Genomic DNA, 22,621 nt, shown 5'->3' with positions numbered 1-22,621 from the left:
CAGACTTACCTGCCGATCCACATCTAGATTTCTCCACTCTAAGCTTTCCTGCATCAAGTCTTATCTGTAGTTCAAAATTAAAGGTGCTAGTTTATCTCAGAGATTTAGCATGTGACCACATGCCATACAGCTGAAATGCATCAGTCTGGGTTGGAGTCCTTCCCCTCCTCTCTCTCTCTCTCTCTCTCCCCCTCCCCCCCATCTAATGCTGCACTATCAAATGACAGCAAAAATGTACAACCCCCTCCCCCCGAAAAAAACTTGAAGCATAAGATGATGTCTCTGGCTGCATGGCACACTGGCCGACCAATCGGTGGCAGCAGACACTTGCTCACCAACAGAGGGAGCCGTTTCTCCATGGCTGTCACGCTGAAAATGCTCTGCAGCATTACTTGAATTTTATGGTATTCTGGCTCCTTGATGAACACAGATCTGGATGCGCACAAATGTGCTGAGAGGTACCACAGCAGCACAAACAATTGATTAGTGTAAAATCACTGCAGCAGATGTAAAGTTATCCAAGGGCAGCTGAGAGGTGCTTTATCTCTGGGAAAGATGCTGGGCATCAACAATTTAAGAGGCTGTGTGTTTACTCACACTGTGAGTAAACACCGATCCACTAGATACGTGTGGAAGATATCACGTGTGCGCTCAGGACGATGGCTGCGATAAACATGTGATCAGAGATCACGAGGAAAAGTGTAGTTAATGGTCCCATTATCACTTCTGAACATTGCACGTGATAATGTGCTGCAGCAGAAACAACTTAATCTTCCATATTTTTAGAACTAATAATAAAGAGAGGACGAGCAGGCTGAGTTAGCTGTAGCTTTGTCATACCCGTGACCGAAGGGTGAGATGAAATAGAGGCAGCAGTGTACGCGGTTGTCCTGGATGTTCTTGCGATTGAGGCCACTCTCATCCCTGAAGTACTGCTCGAACTGCTGGTCAATGTAGTCAGCCACTGACTTCCAGCTAAAGCAGAAACACACAGGGGCGTTCAGTCTCTGAGGCAAAGTGTAACAGCTGACCGTGTAACTCAGATTCACTCAGGGTTATCTGATGCGTTAAACGTGTCTGTACCATTCAGTGTTGTTCACAGCGTCCCCAAACCCAGGGGTATCCACAATGGTGAGTTTCAATTTGACACCTTTCTCCTCTATATCCACCGTGTGTTTGGTGATTTCTACCGTTTGTGTGATTCTCTCTAGGATAGAAAAAAAGAAGTAAACAGCCCTCAGCCATTACATAATGTAGTACAGCAAATTTTAAAACAAATAATCACACGCACCTTCTGCATTGAGCAGCTTCCTATCTTTGTACAGATCTGTGAGAAACAGACTGTTGACCAGGGTGGACTTTCCCAGGCCAGATTCACCTTCAAACAAAGAACAACAAAGAAGAAAAGACAGTCTTTTTAAAACAAACACGGTCTTAAGCTCAAATAGCAGCTAATGCTAAAACGAGGATTTACCTGCTACCATGAGCGTGAAGTCAAATCCTTTCTTGACAGACTTGCGGTGCACCTGGTTTGGCAGTGTTGCGAAACCCACGTACTCCTTGTCCTGGTCCTACAAATGCACAAAAAGATAAAAATGGAATAAGGAAACAGAGGCTGTGTACACCATGGTTTCTTTTTTCAAACCTGATATCGGCTTTTTGAAATATTTTGGCATTGTTGTTCCATTTGCAGTATTTCGACAGCAATAACGGCAACAGCACAAAACCAAAAAAAAAACCAAACCCAAACAACAGTAAAACAAGGTATGAAATGTATCAGCATGTTACAGCACACGGGCTGTGCTGACCCCTCTTTGGGGCTTCCTGACGCCTTGTATTACCTCGCTACTGTCGTATGGGTCAAATCGAACCCAGGGGCTCTTTGGCCTGGAGGGACTGACGGGGGACGGCAAGTCAAACTCCACGCTTCGGCTTTGTGGCAAACCGAAGTCTGAACCCGAATCTGACTGGGCCCTGCCGGCCACGGGGGGCCGCAAATATGACGGGGTGTGGGGGCGGTCATTGCCCTCGGCCTGCCTGTCCGCATCATGAGCCTCGGGGTCATGATGGTGGTGATGCTTGTGATGGCGGAGACCGTGCCCACCATGATGCTGAGGGTCCTGCATAATGTTTTCCACTTCTGAGTCATCTGAATGGCTTGAGGGCTGGAGAGAAGCGAAGGTCGTGGGGGGGCGGGAGGGATGACGAGGCGAACAGGAAAAAAAGAAATACGGTGGAGGGAAAAGAGGAACGTTAGAGCACCAATGTAGAGGGGGAGGTATGGAGATCCAGAGGGTAGAAAGTTTTAGAAAATCAACTTAAAGTTTTATGGTGAGGGATTTAAGACACAGCAACAAAGAGATCTTTCATATCTGACAACTCAAAACTGTTAGTATACCTAGCTGAAGGCCAGTGGGTAACACATGAGATTTGTACATTAATGTGGATGAGCCTTTAACTATTCATTGGAAACAGTATACATGTTAGGGACTTTACAGCTGGTGGATCACCTTCTATTATAAATGAGGAGAAGTCATGTTAGAGCTGAACACTGCAGCCAAGTTGTTTTATGAAACTAACAATGAATGAACTCCAATACTGTGTTTACATTTACTCTCCTTTAAGAGTGATCGGTAACATTAAAGACAAGGACTGTTTTAGACATCAGGTATTTTACTCTTCATTATTAATGCAATCTTTAAAAGTGTAAATTTTCTGTAAGAGGACACGCAGCTATGGACTCTAGTTACAGTTACTAAAGTCTCCCTGATAGATAAATAATGGAGTGGAATTCAGCAAGCAACACGGCCACTCAAATTCAGCTGTGAGCACACACTGTGACACAGTTTTAAATTTAAATTTAGACCCTAAAGAGATAAATTCATGTCTAATCCTTAGCTTAAGCGCATAAAAACTACAGACTTTGACGGCAGAAATCAGCTGAAGATGGGCAGTAACAGAAAAATATATATATATTTGGGGGGGGGGGGGGTCACCGGTACCTGTTCATGGTGATCATGATCATGGTGTCTGCTCTGATTAGGGGAAGCTGGACAGGAGTCTTGTTCATCTGATGAAGAGGAATGCTCGTGGTCACTGTCCTCCATTGCAACTGGGGCTAAAGCGCACTCTGTGATCTTGAATCCGAAGGGCGCACGCGTGTGGTGAGGTTTATCGGGGAATAGAACAACAGGGAGGTTGAAGAAGAGGATGGAGAAGGGCCAACAAAGAGCCTCGCAGATCCACGCATGAACCACAAGGAGGACATGAGGAGTACAGGTAAGATGGATAAAGACGAGGAAGAAGACGACAAAAAAATTAAAAAAGCTAATGAATAAAAGAACATACCATTTACAGCAGAAATGGTATGATGCATGTAATAATATAACAAGGGACTGAACATTAGATATATGCTATAAATTAATATGCGTCTGTATACATTTGATTGCAAAATCAAAACATATATAGGATGAGCTCAACAGGGACAGGAATTAATAAGCATTTGCTTCCTTATTTTTTTTTTTTCCCCAAACAGGAATTGCTCAATATTTTCAACATGATATCTTTCTTTGATATCATGTTCATTCATTTTAAAAAAAAAAAAAAATGTATTAACTCTCGTTATGCGTTTCAAAATAAAGATTTGATACAGATCAGGTTATGTTCACTCCTCTTGTTCTGGTGCCATTTTCCTATTCATGCTCCCAGCTACAGTTACTATTGCAAAAGCTAACTACAAGTTTGACAGCAAGTAAAGTCTGTGCCAATTTCTTTCCAGTTTAATTTTGATTAAAAAAAGCTTAGCATGTAATCTTTTTGGTGTTTCCACATGGTTAGGTGCTCCACCTGTGACCTACAGCTCTAATATGATTGGGATTTAGAGCTTAAGGGCAGAGGAAACAGTGATAGTTTCACCGATTGGGAAATCGGTGACCTGCTTTCCTGATGCACAACCAAAGCCCTAAGATCAATGTCCAGCATGGTGGGTTCTGTGTCCTACATAAAATAAAGTGTCAATCACCGACATTTTGCTTTGGATTACAAATCCACAGAAGTGCATCAAACAGACTCCCACTACTTTTTTTTTTGCTTAAATATGAAAAAAGCTTCAAAGCGACTTTTAGATGTATCATCTGGAATATCACACTAAAACAACTCAAGGGACTACAGGAATAAAAATCAAAGAACAAACTAATTATCAAACATATTCTCAGTAAAGTGGATAAAAGCACGTTCACCCGTTCTCACCTCCTTTCTTTCGATGCCTCACCTGTGTCTAAAACCCTCTTCTTTTTACTTCTTAAAAACTGCTCCTCGTACAAAGTCCAGCAGGACTCGGAAAGCAAAGAGCAGCGGCTCCAGCATTTATACAACTCCACACTAGAGGACACAGTGCCCTTCAGCTCCATTGAGCTGGTCGGCACCCCGGGGAGCTGATCAGTGGCATTGATGAGGTGCACGTCAGCGCTGGCAGGCATCACCAACCCAGACATAGACTACATCCATCAAATCTACTTAAGTTTGGGGCTGCACAGCTCCATGTCGTGCACAATTATACGCAAACTGTGAGTTTGACGTCTTCTGCTGTTTCACCGTTTTGCCTGACAATTCACATTGACACCAGCAAACAGCCTAATCTGATGAGTTGAACCTGATAACAAAGCAAAAAGATAAGGAAACACTGATAGCAGCATTAGAGCAGAAAACATGATGCTACTTTGTCACTCTGTTGTACAGTATGTGGACTGATGTTATAACATGAAGACAAATACTGTGCATATTTTGCAGGGCCCATTCTTAACCTTTGCCACTCACAGCTAATGTCTGTACTCCATAAGCCTACAATGACAGTTCCTGTGACAATAAAATATGTCAAGAGCAGAAGTATCCTCACAAAAGACTTACAGGAACTGCTCAGGGTTTGCAGTGTGACATCAAATTCAATTCTAATAATGATCGGTTCAGCCAGAGAGGATCTGAGGCCAAATTTCCTCTCATTCTGTTTGGGAGCTCGAGTACTAAAGGAGGTGACCAAAGTCAGATATTTAGGTTACATCATCAGGAACAATCACTGTGATGATAATTAGAGCCTGACAGCTATTGATACCAAAACCAATCTCTACATTTGGTGATTTAAAAACAGGATAAAGTCATATACTGATGTGCAATGCTGATATACTACCCCAAATGTGTATATTGTACAGCTGGTGTTAAAATCGGTCCTAGTGGTGTATTTAGACTAAAACTAAAATGAAAAAGAATAATGACTTTAATAATAATGACTTACAAGTCTCTGTCTAGAGAAAAGGCTCTGCAGAGGACCATCACCACCTGACTGTCAGCTTGGCTATCGCTGACCATTTGAGTTGTCTACTTAGAGGTAGGACTGTAGAACTATACAACATCCACAGACACACATATACTCTGCACATATTCAAAAGAGACATCAGGGCCTCAAATGCTCTTCTTTCTCTCCCTTAAAAATTTCAGAATGCAGAAAATGACTGACTTAAAGAACAGCTTAGAATAAAGAGTATCACAAAGGTAACCACCAAATGTTTCCACCAGATCACACGAGGTGAAGCCGAGCTGCTTACTGCCTCATTATAAACATAACTGCCGGCAATGCTGATGAATTCACTAATTAAGCTAACAAATGAATTAATTATAAACTATTTATCTGCCAAGGCACTTGTCTTCACGTACCACATTAAGCATTTAGGAGAACTCCTCATTTATAAGCAAATTTATTCAGCTCCCAGTTTCAAACTCTGCAGTTTGCATCGTCTTTACGGGAGACATCATCGTGTCTGGGAATCACACAGTTACTGTACACATTTCCTATTCCTTTTCTGTTGTATGCACATATTTCAGAAACTTACATGTTACCTTTTTGTGTAGTGTGTCTGTGTCTTCATTCCTTTCTACTTTTGTAGCATTCCTGAAGTTGACCCCAACTTCAGAGCTTGGTTACAGATTTCTTCTCTAAGCCAAACATACTCTCAGTTTACCCCTTCTTTAAAAGCAGCCGAGATAGCAGGCATTACTGAATGCAGGTAGGGGATTTGTCTTCCTCTAAGCACTAAAGCAGCTTTGTACAGCAAACTGATGAGGTTCAAACAGGTTCAAATTCTTCCTCTCACACCAAAGCAGCCATCAGGCCATTCCTCCGCTGTGTTCTCGGCCCTGATATTTAAGAATTTAGAGCCGAAAAGGTCTTAAGAAAGGAATGCCACAGGAAATTGTGTTTGGGTTTTGTTTTTTTCATTTTTTAATATACCTAAGGAAACATTAATTTTCTCTTTTATTCAGCTGGAAGAAAAAACAGCAGACTATAAGTCAAGAACAATTACAACTATTCTGTGTTCCTAGTATGCATAAAGTAGGAAAAGGGATATTGGGGAATTATTAAGGCAGAGTTCAACATAGGCGAGACATTTAGGCTGATTTTACTGGAGTTCCATTTTCCACATGCAAACATTTCCACTAACTTTAAAAAACCATTCAAGTATCTCCTGACACATTAATCTTGGGCTTAAATGCATTCCCACTAAAATGCACTTCAGCACAACTTGCTCAGCGCCATCTTTCCAATTCAGTTTGGGTGGAAAGCAAAGCCTGTAAACCTGCACTTTAATGGTTACTGTGAACAGGCTGAACAATTCAAATATGAGCAAATGTTCTGAGATCAGCAAAAGCTCCTTTTAACAAGATTTACCATCATATATTTCTTAAAGTTGGCTTCTCCAAGCCAAAAGAAAGGCAATTTCCAGTCCCGAGCCAATAAAAAATGAAAGTCAGGCTATCGTGTGTCATGCAGATAAATCAATATGCTAATGAAACACATGATTGACTACGGATAGAAAGATTAGTGCTGCTCTCATGAGCAATACAAACACAGAAAAGCCATACAACTTACACAGCTCTAGATTTAAAGTTTAGAAAGAGACCCCAACAAAAGTTTAAAAAAGAAAAAGAAAAAAAAAGCCCCCAATCTTGTGTAAGATTTACAGAAGTGTCCCCTAATCCCGATTTCTCCTATATTAACTGATGACGTGAAAACAATCTTCTTTAACTAGAATGAAACCTGATGGGCTTTGACATCTATGTCACATTTTTCCATTTTGGTCCCACACAGTCTCCCACTGGAATGAGTCTCCACTGAGACCTGAACCAATTATAATTTCCATAACTGGCTCAGGGTGAGTTCATCGAGAAAATAAGCAACCAATCGCTAGAGAATCCACGCAGAGTTTGACGAGAGATAAAACAGAACAGATAAACTGCCAACTGGGTGAAACCATGGTGTAGCTGGTTCTGATCCAAAGTGGTACTGTGAGGATCGGAAGCACAAAGCCCCAGCTGGAAATCAGGAACACCAATGCCCAAGAAGTAGTGCCAAACAGGCCTTCATAACACAACAGTCCATATGGCTTTTGAGACTTCCTCACATTATTCAAAAATGCTTTAAAGACTTCCTCATATTACTCAAAAACATTAATCTACATTTTCTACATAGCAAAACAAAGGAGGGAGGGAAAATTAATCACTGGTATGTGGACACAAACATTTTGCCTCTGGAACGGACATATTTTACTTTGTCAACAGCTGCGTCTTTGTCATTTCCTGCAACACTGATAAAAATGCACTTATGATGTTCGCCTGAAGCGTTTTGTTTGCCATGTGAAATTAGTAAGAAGTGGGGTTAAAGTAACAATTTTAGGTCTTTGTTGCATATACAGTCCACAAAGATGGATTAAATAATCTTAATGATATTTAATAAGCAGTCTAAGAGGCAAGTGGTAGGTTTCTGCACAGCTACTGAGATGAATAATACTAGCCTTTGAAGTTCTTTCCAGTCCTTTATCAAGAAGACCACTGTTGGAAAAAACAACCTCTCAAGTATGTGTGGCATTTATTACGATGGGAGTAAAATCTTTATGCTAAGCGGTGCAGTCCCTGAGAAACAATTGGAGGACATGAAACCTAGCCAAACACAAACAAGTTGTGCGGCTGACTGTGCTGCTTTGTTACTTTTGGATCAAGATGGTGGGTTTGGCTGGCACAGCGCTGATGGACGGTGATATGTTGCATTAAATGCTGCTCTCAGGGGAAAAGCCCTCTTCAAATGTACGACATGGGAAATGCAATCAGAAGCTGCCAAAAGTCATAAAGAAGCCGGGCAGCGTGTTGTTATTCACAGTCCGTGATGAAAGCACATTTCAGCTCGGTAGGAAATGCAGTTGACAGAGTCGTATATAATCCAGCTACAATAATTACTGCACTATTATTCACTTCATGCTAAATAATTTTTGCTTGACATAAGGTGCCACGGTTGGCACGAATTCTCTCTCTACTGTATGCCGGCAGACGGAGCATGATTATTATTATTTCATACACACTGTATTGATATTATGCTCCTCCTAGATTTTAGTGTTTCCACTCACAACAAAAGTCACCTCAAGGTGCTTTATGCTGTCAGATGAGAGAAAAAACCCAACAGTAAGACAATCCACTTTGAGCAACCACTTGACAACAGTGGGGAGGAAGAACTCCCTCTTATCAGGAAAACAAAAACCTCTGAGAGAACCAGATTCTGTGAGGGGTAGCCATCTATTCTGATGAGTTGGGGTGGAGAAAAAGAGTAGACAGCAAAGGAAAGCATAGAGAGCTATTACAGACAAACAGAAACTATGTGAGAGAGTAGAAAAAATTTATGACAAACAGCAGTAAAACAAGAGAGTGGAGTGGGTCTCCTACCAATCGGAATCAGTGGATTGCCTCCCCAGCTACTCTCCCATGTGAGAGTATCCTTGAGTAGTGAGAGTTCGAATGTTAGATACAGCACATGCATGAATGGTTGTTTGATTCGGCAAATGAGGCTTATAGTCAGGGGTGCACATAAGTGGTCCACGGGTGTGCATTTGCTGTCAAAAATAAAAGACGCGCACCAGATAAGAAGTTGCAACGCGCGTTTGCGTACATATAAAAAGGCACTGTTTTTGTCCGCTAGAGTGGGATTTTCACGGCATATTCCGCACCACATCTCTGTGCGTTCATCATTTGTTTGAAGCCAACTCACATCCTGCAACCACTTTTCCGAGAATACGTGCTTCTTTTGCGGTTCGGACTCCTTCTGACATTTGTTTGGAGGTGGAGGAACACCAAAGTAATTGCTTAAAGGAGCTTGCTTCTTTGACATCTTTAAGAGTTCTAAACAAATGTCTGTCCTCCTCCAGAAAATCTTATGTACGCAAACGCGCGTTGCAACTTCTTATCTGGTGCGCGTCTTTTATTTTGACAGCGAATGCGCACCTGCGGACCACTTACGTGCACCCCTGACTATAGTAAAGAGTTCTTGGAGTTCAGCTGCAGCAGAAAAGTTGAACATAAGTACCACAACATTTCACATGTTAGAGTGGAGAAGAAGTGCTCACTGCCATCATGGGAAGTTCCATCCACTGCCTAGGCCTTAATAGTTGTTATTACAAGAAGCAATCCACTAGTCGCACATTGCTTTGTCACGGACACCTCAGTTACCTAGGTATCAAAAAGGAAAATTTAAAGTCTAACATTAAAAATAGAGAGAGTATCTGTCTCCAAAAGCCAAACTGGGAGAGCGACAGTTGAAGGCTGTGTCTCCCAGTCTACTTTTAGAAACTCTAGGAACAACAAATAAGCCTGCAGTGTGAGAGTGAAGTGCTCTACTGGGACAATATGATAGTTTGTGATACCCAAAAGATCTCACAGAGCCTGATCCTTCAGGACCATCCCTGTGAGATGAAGGATTTATATTCAGTGAAAATCAGCCAGTACGAGAAAACTATTACTTCTATTTTGGATGAGTTGAAGGCTTTTCAGGGAGCTTTTAGCTGTTCATTAGGTAAAATACTACCGCCTAGAAGTAACAAACTTGTGGACTAGCTTTTCAGCATCACTCAGGAGACAGGATGTTTATAGTTTTAGCAGTATTGTGCAGATAAAAGGAGGCAGTTAGACATTTGTTTAAGGTGCCGGTTGAAGGAGATATCCAAGACTCCAAGAAAAATGAGATGTCATGAATATAAAAGCTGCATTTATACTAATAAAGCATGATTATATATGCTTTCACAGCATTAACAACACTGTGTGTATTCCTCTTTACAATCTTAATGTTGTGGAATAGAGAGGCTGAATCCCAGTAAGGTTTCCCCTTGTGATGAGGCCAGTAGCAGGTGGTGAAGGGAGCCATGTGTGTGCCGTGTGAATACTGTGGTTGTTTGGATAGTTATAGCGGCGCTCTGTGTGAAGCTGGCTCAGTTCAGAGAGAGAGAGAGACAGAAATAGTCCAACTCACCACACTCTCCCACAGCTATAGAGCCCATACAAATATTCACACGACCACAAATATTCACTGCTACACACAAAAAATTATGTTTTTATCATTTCCTACTCCAAGTCAAAAGAATACAAAAAGATAGCAGCACCCTAATCAGGTGTTTCCTCTTCCTCAAATGTATTTCTGTCACAGTAAAGCACCAGGAAACGACGTCTTCCTCCATCTGAGACTCGCTTACAAACGCGCTCAGTGCATTAAGCCATCACATCTGATCAATGCATGTGTCAATCAGGGTTAGCGTTTTAACTTCTTAGAGATGTGCACAAAGGAAAAGCGAAAACCAAACAGATACTCCAGCAGCTTAGCATAAAACCACCATTAGCTGAGAAAAAGAACAAGCCTGGTCACATGCATTCATGTGAACGGTCCAGCTCCCACAAGGTTTCATGAGGATAATCTGAATGCGGCCAAAATCAAACACATGTACAGAGAGAACCTGCAACCACATGTAGGAAACTCAAAAGAAAAAACAAAACACCAAGAGTGAGTCACAAGCAGCCGCTAAATGCTGGGTCAGCAAGAAGAAAAGCAGCAAACACATACCCCTCCATCACTGTTTGCTTCTGAATTTGCTGCCATATTATATCTTCAGTACCAGTGGTATTCCTTGAGGCTCACAGCTTAAATTGCACAGAAACCAGTGAAGAGATGTCACTTAGCTTCTGGGCCCCCACTCGCGTTACATAAGTGCATCAACTTTCCCTGCAATCAAGTGGCATACAAAGTTCCTCCTGCACATGTCCAACATCTTTATCAAACAGGTAAACCTTCAATCTATGCCTTCTCTGCATCTGGAGCTTTTTCCAGAGCTCCACCCAGCTCTCCCCTTTCTGACCAATCTGCAGCTGTTATGCAGATAAGCAGCAGCAATTGAGCTTGTGTGTGCGCGCACCTCTGTTCTGCCTTCAGAAGAAACACTTGTTCTGCAGGGAGACCAAAGACGCTGGCCCTGCAAGCCATGCAACAAGCAACTCATGCCCTCATTCCTAAACCCACAACACGCGTGCGATTAACACATAACACAAACACACACACACGAAATATCTGCCGCCAACAGAAAACACATGTGAGAAATAATTCTGTGAATAATTCAAACTATCACTGGGAGAATCTGGTTTTGCAAGAACCTGGGATGAAGCATCAGAAGATAACAGCACTGTGCAGTTAAACTCTTACAATGGCCTTTACATCCAGTCCAGACCTCCCAGCTGGCAGTACCAGGACCAGAGCGGCACGAGGAGAAAGAGAGAGAAAGTGTGTCTATGAGGGGGAGGAGAGGTAGTGTGTGGCCTACATGCTACAAATAATCTTTTTTTTATCTAATACACACTTCGTCTGCCCCCCCCGCCCCCCCACACACACTCTTACTTAAGTGGACCACAGCTCAAAGCTTTTCCATTAATCTCAGAGGTTCCCTGTGTTTTGCACAGTCTTACAATATTCACTCATTCTTAAAGGATTTTGTGATTACCATGTTGGGTTCTGAACAAGGGTGAATGAACTCAAGTGTTCTGTGGTTTGTTTGTTTTTTAAATTTAAATCATAAAGCTAAAAACCAGTTTAAAAAAACCCCCACAATATGATGGTGATTCTGTGATCTACCAGCATGTGACAGTAACGAAACATAACCGGAAACAAAAAAAAAAGAAAAAGAAAAATATAAAAGCTCAGCTTGCGTCTGGGCTGAGATCTAATCTTCAGCTTTTTAGGGGAGAACAAAAACAGGAGCAGAATTCAGCTGAGAGTTCATTTTCTGCCTATGGGAGGAAGAGCTAAATGTAACACGATCCCAATCTTAATAGCTTTTGATGCAAGTGTGCCAACTTATACAGCCGTAATAACTACCATAAGCAGAAGCAATGCAAATAGAATCAGGTCAACAGACGTGCCAGTCTAAGAAACCACACAGTAGGCAAATCTCACTTAAACATCTATTAAATGTGACACATGTTCAGGACTGGCCTGGATGAGAAACACAGGCTTATAGACAGGAGATATTACTTCCTGTAAGGAAAGATAGTGTCTGGGGAGACAACTGCTGCCTTGCTTTAATCCTCTCTGGCTGCATCACATCATGAGGGTGATTATCGTGGACTGTCTGAAAGGGCTGACTGTGCCCAAGGGACCGTCAGCTTTAGATATAGTGCAAACACATGCACATACCTGTATGATGGACTACACACACACACACACCCACGCTCGAGTCAAACAGTAGAGTCTACAGTGCTGTGAGGATCACACTGCCCCTCATAATTAAAATGTCTCCCCGTACATGTTTACACTGCAGGGTTGGCTTGGGGCCAGCAGGGCTGGAATGAGTTTCTTGATAAAACTATTTGGTCCAGTAAGCTACACCATATTTTATTATCTCAAAATGTCAAAGACAGAGCCAATTCATCAGTCTGCTCAACAAATTATCATCTCTATGACTTTGTGTTGCATGTATGTGCTGAATTTCTCTCACACAGAGGACGCACTGTGGGACGGTGGAGGGAGGGCAGTGCCACCTGCTGCTCATGACTGGAAACGGCTTGATAGGAGTTAATGGGTGTCACGGATGGTACTGTAAGTGTAGTATGTGCATGGGTCATGGGGCTTTTCCACAGCAGAAAGTGTGACTTTCGAAAGCAGGTAAGGCGCCGAGGTTAAAAAGGTCTATTCAAAGTACCAGAGGCATTTAAATAAAGTAGATTAACCAAATAAAGCCAGCTGTGAGGCATGGAAAGAGGTTTTTTTGGTTTTAATAGAAAATATAATGGAATTAAAAACAAAAAACTTAAAAACAGGCCCGTAATATCAACATTAGCAGTCTTTCAGCAGGTCATCTCATGGCCAAACGTCAGAAAGTCCCAAAAAAGCAATCTGCATGCTCGTGCTCATGAACGCAGACTGTTGTTTGTTAGCGGGGACCTACAGTGGGGCAAAAAAGTATTTAGTCAGCCACCGATTGTGCAAGTTCCCCCACCTAAAATGATGACAGAGGTCAGTAATTTGCACCAGAGGTACACTTCAACTGTGAGAGACAGAATGTGAAAAAAAAAATCCATGAATCCACATGGTAGGATTTGTAAAGAATTTATTCGTAAATCAGGGTGGAAAATAAGTATTTGGTCAATAACAAAAATACAACTCAATACTTTGTAACCTTTGTTGGCAATAACAGAGGTCAAACGTTTACTATAGGTCTTTACCAGGTTTGCACACACAGTAGCTGGTATTTTGGCCCATTCCTCCATGCAGATCTTCTCGAGAGCAGTGATGTTTTGGGGCTGTCGCCGAGCAACACGGACTTTCAACTCCCGCCACAGATTTTCTATGGGGTTGAGGTCTGGAGACTGGCTAGGCCACTCCAGGACTTTCAAATGCTTCTTACGGAGCCACTCCTTTGTTGCCCGGGCGGTGTGTTTTGGATCATTGTCATGTTGGAAGACCCAGCCTCGTTTCATCTTCAAAGTTCTCACTGATGGAAGGAGGTTTTGGCTCAAAATCTCACGATACATGGCCCCATTCATTCTGTCCTTAACACGGATCAGTCGTCCTGTCCCCTTGGCAGAAAAACAGCCCCATAGCATGATGTTTCCACCCCCATGCTTCACAGTAGGTATGGTGTTCTTGGGATGCAACTCAGTATTCTTCTTCCTCCAAACACGACGAGTTGACTTTATACCAAAAAGTTCTACTTTGGTTTCATCTGACCACATGACATTCTCCCAATCCTCTGCTGTATCATCCATGTGCTCTCTGGCAAACTTCAGACGGGCCTGGACATGCACTGGCTTCAGCAGCGGAACACGTCTGGCACTGCGGGATTTGATTCCCTGCCGTTGTAGTGTGTTACTGATGGTGACCTTTGTTACTTTGGTCCCAGCTCTCTCAGGTCATTCACCAGGTCCCCCCGTGTGGTTCTGGGATCTCTTTTCTCACCGTTCTCATGATCATTTTGACCCCACGGGATGAGATCTTGCGTGGAGCCCCAGATCGAGGGAGATTATCAGTGGTCTTGTATGTCTTCCATTTTCTGATGATTGCTCCCACAGTTGATTTTTTCACACCAAGCTGCTTGCCTATTGTAGATTCACTCTTCCCAGTCTGGTGCAGGTCTACAATACTTTTCCTGGTGTCTTTCGAAAGCTCTTTGGTCTTGGCCATGGTGGAGTTTGGAGTGTGACTGTTTGAGGCTGTGGACAGGTGTCTTTTATACAGATGATGAGTTCAAACAGGTGCCATTCATACAGGTAACGAGTGGGGGACAGAAAAGCTTCTTACAGAAGACGTTACAGGTCTGTGAGAGCCAGAGATTTTCCTTGTTTGAGGTGACCAAATACTTTTTTTCCACCCTAATTTACGAATAAATTCTTTACAAATCCTACCATGTGAATTCATGGATTTTTTTTTCACATTCTGTCTCTCACAGTTGAAGTGTACCTCTGGTGCAAATTACTGACCTCTGTCATCATTTTAAGTGGGGGAACTTGCACAATCGGTGGCTGACTAAATACTTTTTTGCCCCACTGTAGCTGTCATACACTCCCTGGACAGGTTGCAATCTGTTGCAGGACTAACTCACAGAGACAGACAACCATTCACGCTCATGATAATTCATGGCATATTTTAAAATAGCGCAATAAAAATGAGAGAAATAATCCAGGTATGACCAACTGTGGTCTTTTTCATAAGCGGTGACATGATCCATGACACCACTGACCTGCAAACGTTTTGTCTATTAAAACAAGAAAATATATACATTTCATCGCCATGGACACAAATCAGTGCACACTTGAGTGGACAGATGAAAATGATGAGAATAATGAAATACTGTTGCCAAGAAACACAAATCACTGGATTTAAAGACTGTGTAGCAGCTTCATTTAATGGCATTTGGGCAAGACTTTGTAAACATATACTGCACAAACGAGCCCCGAACTTGAGACAAACAGTCCTGCCTTTGGCTGCAGCAGAGTACTTCGTGCATGCAAAGCAAGGAAAGAATGGAAACCTGTGTTTTTAGACGCAGACAGGAAACATGCAGCACAAAACTTGTAACTTGATATAGAAGTTCGCCTGAGCTTCCCTAAAAGAAACTGGATAAAAAGCCCTAGAAGGTAGCACAGTAACACGAAATACACTCTGACACCCTTTGAAGCAGATATCCAGCATCTATGCAGGAACCTAAATATTGTTCCACAACAGGCATCAACAAGGAAACGCTAGATTTGCTGAACTTAGACTTCCTACACTTCCTCCTCCATTCAGTTAAGGATCTTTATCTGACACAGAGACATTCCTGTTGGAAAAAGAGCTAAAGCATTTTTCTCACTTTGTTTTTTTCACCCTTCCTTAAAAGAGGCAAGGTGCAACAAAGGCTCATGAAGGGGGGAGGGAGGTGGAGATTTCTCTTGGGTGACATTACAGGAATTCCATTGTTACATTCAATCTAAATCGCAGCATTCATCTGAAGGGTTACACCACTTCGGGATGGACTCAGCCGGCATCTCTGCTCGCTCACAGCAGCTCGGCCTGCAGAGAGTGCGATTTCCAGCTGGTGCAAAATCTGTCTCAGGATCAAGATGTCTCAATATCTCAGTTTTATTCTTTTCCCCCATTTCGCTTATTTCCCAGGAGAGAGCTACAAAACAACTGCAGAAAGAACCAGAGGGAGGAAAACAGCATTAAATAAGAGCAATTACAGTCATATAAAATGTAGTCTCAATTGCAGGGTATTTGACCAGGTCTGTTTGTAATCTTTTCTAACAGCTTGAAGAGACTGAACTGCATCATTACCATCAGTGTAGATGCTACAGTATAATGTAATCTGGTTAAACGGAGAAAGAATCGGTACAAATATCAAGCAGATTTACAGCTTATCAAAATTAGCTACATACAAAAAGGCTAAAGCTACACTTCAAAGAACAACAAAAGGGTCTGCTTTCCCCTCAACTGAGTAATTATACTTTTTTTTTAACTACCTTTGGCAGAAAACTGTACATTTTAATGAGCTGCACTGTTTATTCTTAGTATTATTTCAAATGAGGGCATGGAAAGGAGAAGTCGCAATGCAAACTGCATGACTTGAGTCCAGCATGTTGTTTATTTTAACTGGTGTGGAGAAAAACACCTGTGAAATAAAAGGCGGCAATAAACAAAAACAAACAAAAAAAAGGGCCAACATCTGCCGGGTGGTGAACTCTGTGTGCCCTGGAGAAAGGAAGCTGGTGGGTTTGTTGTGTGGCCTCGCTTGTGCTGCACTGAATTCCAGCCCGTCTAGCTCCCACATTACACGAACACAAAAACCACCTTGTGTGATTTTTGGCTCCTGCTGGGTCTTATCACAACGCTACTGGAGTCTGGAGTCGGAGCCACAGATCTGCTGAAACACTGTTGGCATTGTGTCTAGGACAGATTCAATAAGAGAAATTGCATCAGTGTCTGGACTGGGTTCCCAACCTTCCCAAAGGTGGAAATCAAATGGAAACACCAAGTAGCTTAACTATTCCCAGATTCATTACTATTTTAGTAAAAACCCTGGAGCAGGCAGCGCTGGAGGTTGATTATTCATTACATCATGTGCAGTATGAATAAAACAGTTAAGAGACTGAAGTGTAACTGTGCACTACAGGCAAAATGCTTTCCCAGGAAATAATCTGTGGTTCACTTTAACAGCCTGCTCTTTTACTGCTAAGTTAAATTATGCTTATAGTTTGTAGAATTTGAGCTTGTTTTCCCAAAGTTTTGTTGAAAGTCAAAACGTATAACTCAAACCAGCAGCCACTGGTGGATAGTAAACACTGAGGTAGGAGCAAATTTTATTTTCGAGTCCCAAGAAAGTAAAGTGGAATTGATTTGAAACGATCATTTGCTGTAACTGACCTTTATGAAGATACATTACTGTGGAAAAGTCTCAGGCCACAGGTCAAATGGTCTTGAGCAATAGTTCTACAGACTTTCCGAAATTCTTAACATTTTACTTTGAACGCTGACTGTGCTTCCACTAGTTTTCAGTCCGGTCCTTGTGCCTGACCCTTTTCAGAGGATCAAAGGAAATGTTGTTGTTCCCACATGCAAAGATCAAATTTGAAATTTGTAACTTTAGACACTTTGTTACTAGCAGCCTGTCACACAATCACATATGAAATAAATGGGAACACGTTATCAAAATCTCGAACGATAGCAGTTTGCCTGGCATAAAATAGTATTTTTGCACCAACAAGGTGATTCCCAAAGAGCTATTAGCCAAAACCTTAGCATGTCTCAGCAGATGTGCAATGTTAAAAAAAAAGAGAAAAAAGAGAGGAAACTAGACAGCTGTCTAGAACAGATGAACAGAAAAATGATCCATCAGCTGTTCAGCAAGGCCTCATCAGAAATGAACTTGGTGGAAATATGGCGATCAAGAACTCATTCATAAGGAATTGAAACAGACAGAAAAAGCTAAGGTTTGCCAAATTCCAGAAGAAGGCGGCCTTAAAAATCAGTGACAACAAGTCTGATGGAGTCACGAGTCCAAATGTTTTTGCTTAAATTGTTTTCAATAGGTACAGAGGAGGTCAGGTGGAAGCTCTGTTATGGTTTCGAGCTGCATTTCAGTCACTGGTGTTGGGAATCTTGTCAGAATTGATGAAATTATGAATGCTGAAACATGCATGCCTGCACACATGTATACATGCGGTTATATACTATGGTCTAAGGTCTGCTATTGGGGAATTTATGGTGAGGTGACGAGTAAAAGTTTGTTGGTCAGCAAATAACAATATTGCAAAAAACTTTCAAACTACAGTGCCAATGTCACAAATTCAGCTTTGCAGTAGTACAGTACTCATACATTCACACCAACACTATACAGAACCACAGTGCTTTGTTGAAGTGAGAAAACTTTTAAAAGTGTTATCAAGCAGACGCAGTCTGGGTATGTGAGAGAATCAAAGAAAGCGCTACTTTAGAAATCCTATCCTGGAAATATCCTTTGGTTTGTAGACCTTTTTGGACTTACTCAGGAGATAAATATACTATAACTTAATAGTTTTTATCTCAAAATAGAGCAGCTCAAATAGGTGCTCAACAGTGCAAAGTTACCTTGATTTTCTTCCCAGATGTTCTGAGCTTCCTGAGGTCTTCTCCCTGCTGACTGAGCTGTTTATCTTATACAGCAAAGATCGTTATGCTCCTATAACAGGACTGATTGACAAGCTGAACCTGTGACTGATACTCCAGACACTCCACATGAGGCATGATAGGATTAAGAAGCTGCCAGCATATAAAATAGCTCAACTCTGTCTTCTGATTGATCTTTAAGTTTTAAGATAAAAATGACCTCCTCATTCAAGCTAAAAGCTGTTATAAAACTGCAGAGTCATGCTGGAAATCACAGTGGTTACGTCTGAGCCTTTAAAACAGCCAATCAGATGGAACTGATTTCTAATAATCTAAAGAGTCTAATAAGCAGTGTGTCTGTAAAAACAGATTTATGTTTAGACAAGGTCAGAATAACAGTAAGTTAAGATGATTCTGCTAATTTGCACTATGAACTCACATGTGTGTCAATCCACAACTTGTATCCTCACCAGATGGCATCGGTGGCTCGGGTGGTGCCTGACTTGCCTGGGCTCCAACATGAACTACACATAATTGTCCCCTTCCTCCTTCTCTTTCCATCTGTTCTCATTCTCACGGATGTAATCCGCTTCTCTAATCTTGATGCCCAAACACACCAAGAACCACAAAAAACACGCAAACCTCAACACAAACGGGTCAACTTGCCAACTGACTCATCTGTGACGCCAGAGATGGAGCTCAAACATACGTTGTGCTGACTAACGAGCATTCAAACCTTCACAGGAAACTCACACTCCACTGGCACGTACTTTTTTAACCTCTTGTTTACAGATGTCGGTCTTGCCAGCAGCACGGCTGGCAGCCAGGAGCACACAGATAAAAAGAGCCACTACTGTACGTCCACGTGACCTCAGTATCAACACTACAGTGAACACATCAATCTGAAGACATGCACATTATTAAAAGCACAGTTCTCACAGTAAAAGCTCCTGACTGGGTTCAGAGGACACTGTCAATGTCAACAACAGATTACCAGGAGCTCTGAGACAGAGGGGATGTGCTGTCTAACGGAGCTTATTTCACTTCTCATCACAATGCAGATGACGGATGACACGCTACACTTACCATTCTGCAGATGGCCAAGTCGTGCGCGCACACACGTAAAACGGACCCAGCAGAGAACAGCGATCAGCCACGAGTGGCTCCAGAACCTGCACGTACAAACCTTTTTTTGCTTCCAGTTTCTGCAGAGCTACACAGTCTTAGAGCCAGACATTATTAACGTGAGGGTGCACACAGACGCTTGCCGTACCACGGGCTTGGCTGTCGGTGACAATGCAAAACGAGCAGCAGCAGTGGGACAGATCTGCTGTGAGTGTGAGTGTCCGGCAGAAAGAAAGCACAGTGGGAGCTGGGTTAAAAAACACCAGTCTGCAAAGCATTAAACATTAAGAGCTTTTGATGTAAGTGTGTTGGACATTCATTTAACCCACATGTTCCATTTCAGGTGCAGGATGGAGAGGTTGCATGTGGCATGCAGACATAACCAACTAGATTTTAACATGTTTCAGTAGCCTGCAGTGTCTGCTTTTCTTTTTGTGACCAAGATGTAAAATATGATTACATATAAAGGATGTTCTTACTGTGTTAGGTGATCATTATTAAACAACTAATACAATTATTAATAATAAACACAACAAATAACAAACCACTTATCATATTTCTCCTGTCTAATATTTGATCCCCATATTAAACATGGCTAAAGTTAAAAAAACAACAACAACATCAATGTACATTCAAATAATCCCTGCGAGTCAAGGTTGAGGCTTCAGATTGCTTCAAACACCAGGTTTCAAACAGATTTTTTTATTCTCTTGGCTCTGGATGATGTCATAGAGAGGGGATTTTGCTAATATGGCACTTCTGTTAATATTCAGTCCTTCTGTTTGTGGAGGGCAGCCAATGAGAAGAAAGTTAGCTTAACAGAGGAGGAACTAAATGACTTGTTTCAGACAAATTATGAACTGATGGGCTGCAGCAAGGCCCAGTATAACAAAGAAGAATTATTTTGAACTGTGGATCATGCAAAGCTACTTTAGCAGACTCAAACAAAGTAAATATGGAGTTGGAGATTAGCATAACAAGTCCACTTTATGTACTGAGGTGCAGAGGATTCGGAGCGTTTGCCTCCAATTTGTTTATTATTGGCACCTGGTGCTCAGGGCAGTGTGTTCGGGCCCATTCAAAATGGCATGATGAGACTTATTTAGGGTGTAGCCTGCTCCTTCACTTACACAAAATCATCGCTTGGCCCATAATCTGGTTTTTCTTTAGCAGGGAAAAAAAAAAAGAAAAAAAAAAAGGATTACTATACATTTTACTTGTTCCTGAATGAGCTAACGATTTAATGGTTGAACAACAACACCATATTGTGGGCACTTGTGTGTTGTGATTTTTGTCTTGGTTTTAGAATTGTTACAGTTCTAATGAGCACAGTAGTTCATTAGGGCTCATAGGATGAGTTAAACAGACTGATGTTGCTGTGTCAATGTTACCCTTCTGTCTTGGCCATATTTTCATTTCTACAAACTCAGCATTGCTTAAATATTCGATGAATATTTCCCAGAGCTTTACTGTTCAATTATCTATGAAGCACTAAAACAGCACACCAACTGCAGAAGAGCACTGCTTAGGCTTTCTGGAGAGTGCTGCACCACTCTTGCACACTGAAGGTTGTGTGGCACATGGTGTATGTCACAAGTGCTCACACCTAAAATAAATGAGGTGTCAAAAGGAAATGGCACAAACTCAGCAACACCCTGCCGGGTATCAGTGTGAAGTTTAACGAAGAACCCGCGTCCAACGGATTTAAATGAATAATATCATTGTGATAATGATATGTTGGTGTGACGACTTTTGAATTAAACTGCAGCATTTAAAAACTAAAGGGCACATCTACTCTCTGAAACAAGCTGAGTAAAGATTTTAACACCAGGTGCGTCTGCTGTGGTCACAGCTGGAGCTGTGTGTTTCAGATGACCACATTAAGATTATGGTCACTGATAAACTGACTGGTTCTTACAGAGCATATTTCTGCTAGTTGAGCACCTAAAGAGCTTTCTTACTACAAGTATCATTCCGCCACTCATGCACACACTCAGAGCTTTTATCTATACCTAAGTGCTTTGAAACATTCACAAACTCACACTCTGATTAATGCATCAGTACCTCGCCCAAGGATACTTGGGATTACTGGAGGAGTCAGGGATCAATTATCAGGGATTGTCTAACACAAAGTGTTTAGAGCAGTCTGGAGCCTGAACTTTAGATTAACAGGGATTGCTTATACATAGGATAACCTCGGTATTTGAAACCTTTGGCATGAACACTTTGATTTGAACAGATGGGGTAAGACAAGAGTTTTATATTAGGATTGCTGTAGGTGTGAAAACACTTGAGCCATAAACGTCAAACAGGAGTTTGACATATATTACGAGCTTCTTGCCTGCCAATCATAACTCAGTAACTGTCACAGCCATGTTTCTGTGGAAAAACAGTAAAAAGCAGAAAAGAATTTTCTAAGGCCTCCTTGTGTTTATGTTTTTATGATTTTCACACCATCAGAAAGTTCCTTTGTACAGTTGAGCAAAGCCAGAATCGAGTGTACTAAAAGAAAGAAAACATGTGAGTGCACATAGTGAGAGTGGCACTAACACAGCTGTGGAAAAAAAAAATAAATCTGGTCCCTTTTCATACACATGTATTTAGGATTTTGTCAATAAGAATAAGAAGAATGGGGAAGAAGAAAAATGGGGTAGAAGGAGAAGAAGAATGAGGTAGAAGAAGAAGAATGAGGAAGAAGAATGAGGTAGGAGAAGAATGAGGTAGGAGAAGAGAAATGAGGTAGGAGAAGAATGAGGTAGAAAAAGAATGAGGTAGAAGAAGAAGCAGGAAGAAAAAGAAGCACTATAAAAAAATTTCATTAACATCTGATTAATTTAGTTGGGGAAGGAAAATTTTCCTTTTAATCACCAAATGCTTTTATTTGTAGCAGTCAAAACTAAATACATGAGCCTGGCACGGCAGTGGCAAAGTTTTGAGATAAAGTGAATTCTGACCTGGATGAATAATTTCTCAACTGGCACAGGCACAATGCTAAATACTAGTACAGAGCTGATTTTCCCCACTTACCCT

General features: G+C 41.7%; 1 protein-coding gene across 2 annotated transcripts in view; it reads right to left on the bottom strand.

Moving 5' to 3' along the window:
- septin4b (septin 4b) overlaps positions 1 to 22,621 on the bottom strand; it is a 46,519-nt gene that overhangs the window by 6,347 nt on the left and 17,551 nt on the right. The window contains exons 1-6 of one of the 2 annotated variants that reach the window (XM_080889771.1): positions 3,003 to 3,122; positions 1,842 to 2,165; positions 1,475 to 1,571; positions 1,292 to 1,378; positions 1,084 to 1,207; positions 841 to 975 (exon numbers count right to left, since the gene is read on the bottom strand). In XM_080889771.1, coding sequence (XP_080745897.1) covers positions 841 to 975; positions 1,084 to 1,207; positions 1,292 to 1,378; positions 1,475 to 1,571; positions 1,842 to 2,165; positions 3,003 to 3,107 — 872 coding nt within the window. In that variant the 5' untranslated portion in view covers positions 3,108 to 3,122. Of the gene's footprint in view, positions 1 to 840; positions 976 to 1,083; positions 1,208 to 1,291; positions 1,379 to 1,474; positions 1,572 to 1,841; positions 2,166 to 3,002; positions 3,123 to 22,621 lie in introns of those variants that run through there. The other variant, XM_080889772.1, reaches the window with a different exon arrangement.

Source organism: Rhamphochromis sp. 'chilingali' (genome assembly GCF_963969265.1).
Source record: "Rhamphochromis sp. 'chilingali' genome assembly, chromosome: 8".
Classification (NCBI taxonomy): domain Eukaryota; kingdom Metazoa; phylum Chordata; class Actinopteri; order Cichliformes; family Cichlidae; genus Rhamphochromis; species Rhamphochromis sp. 'chilingali'.
The sequence above is the reverse complement of the archived record's forward strand: the minus strand, read 5'-3'. Positions and strand labels throughout refer to the sequence as shown.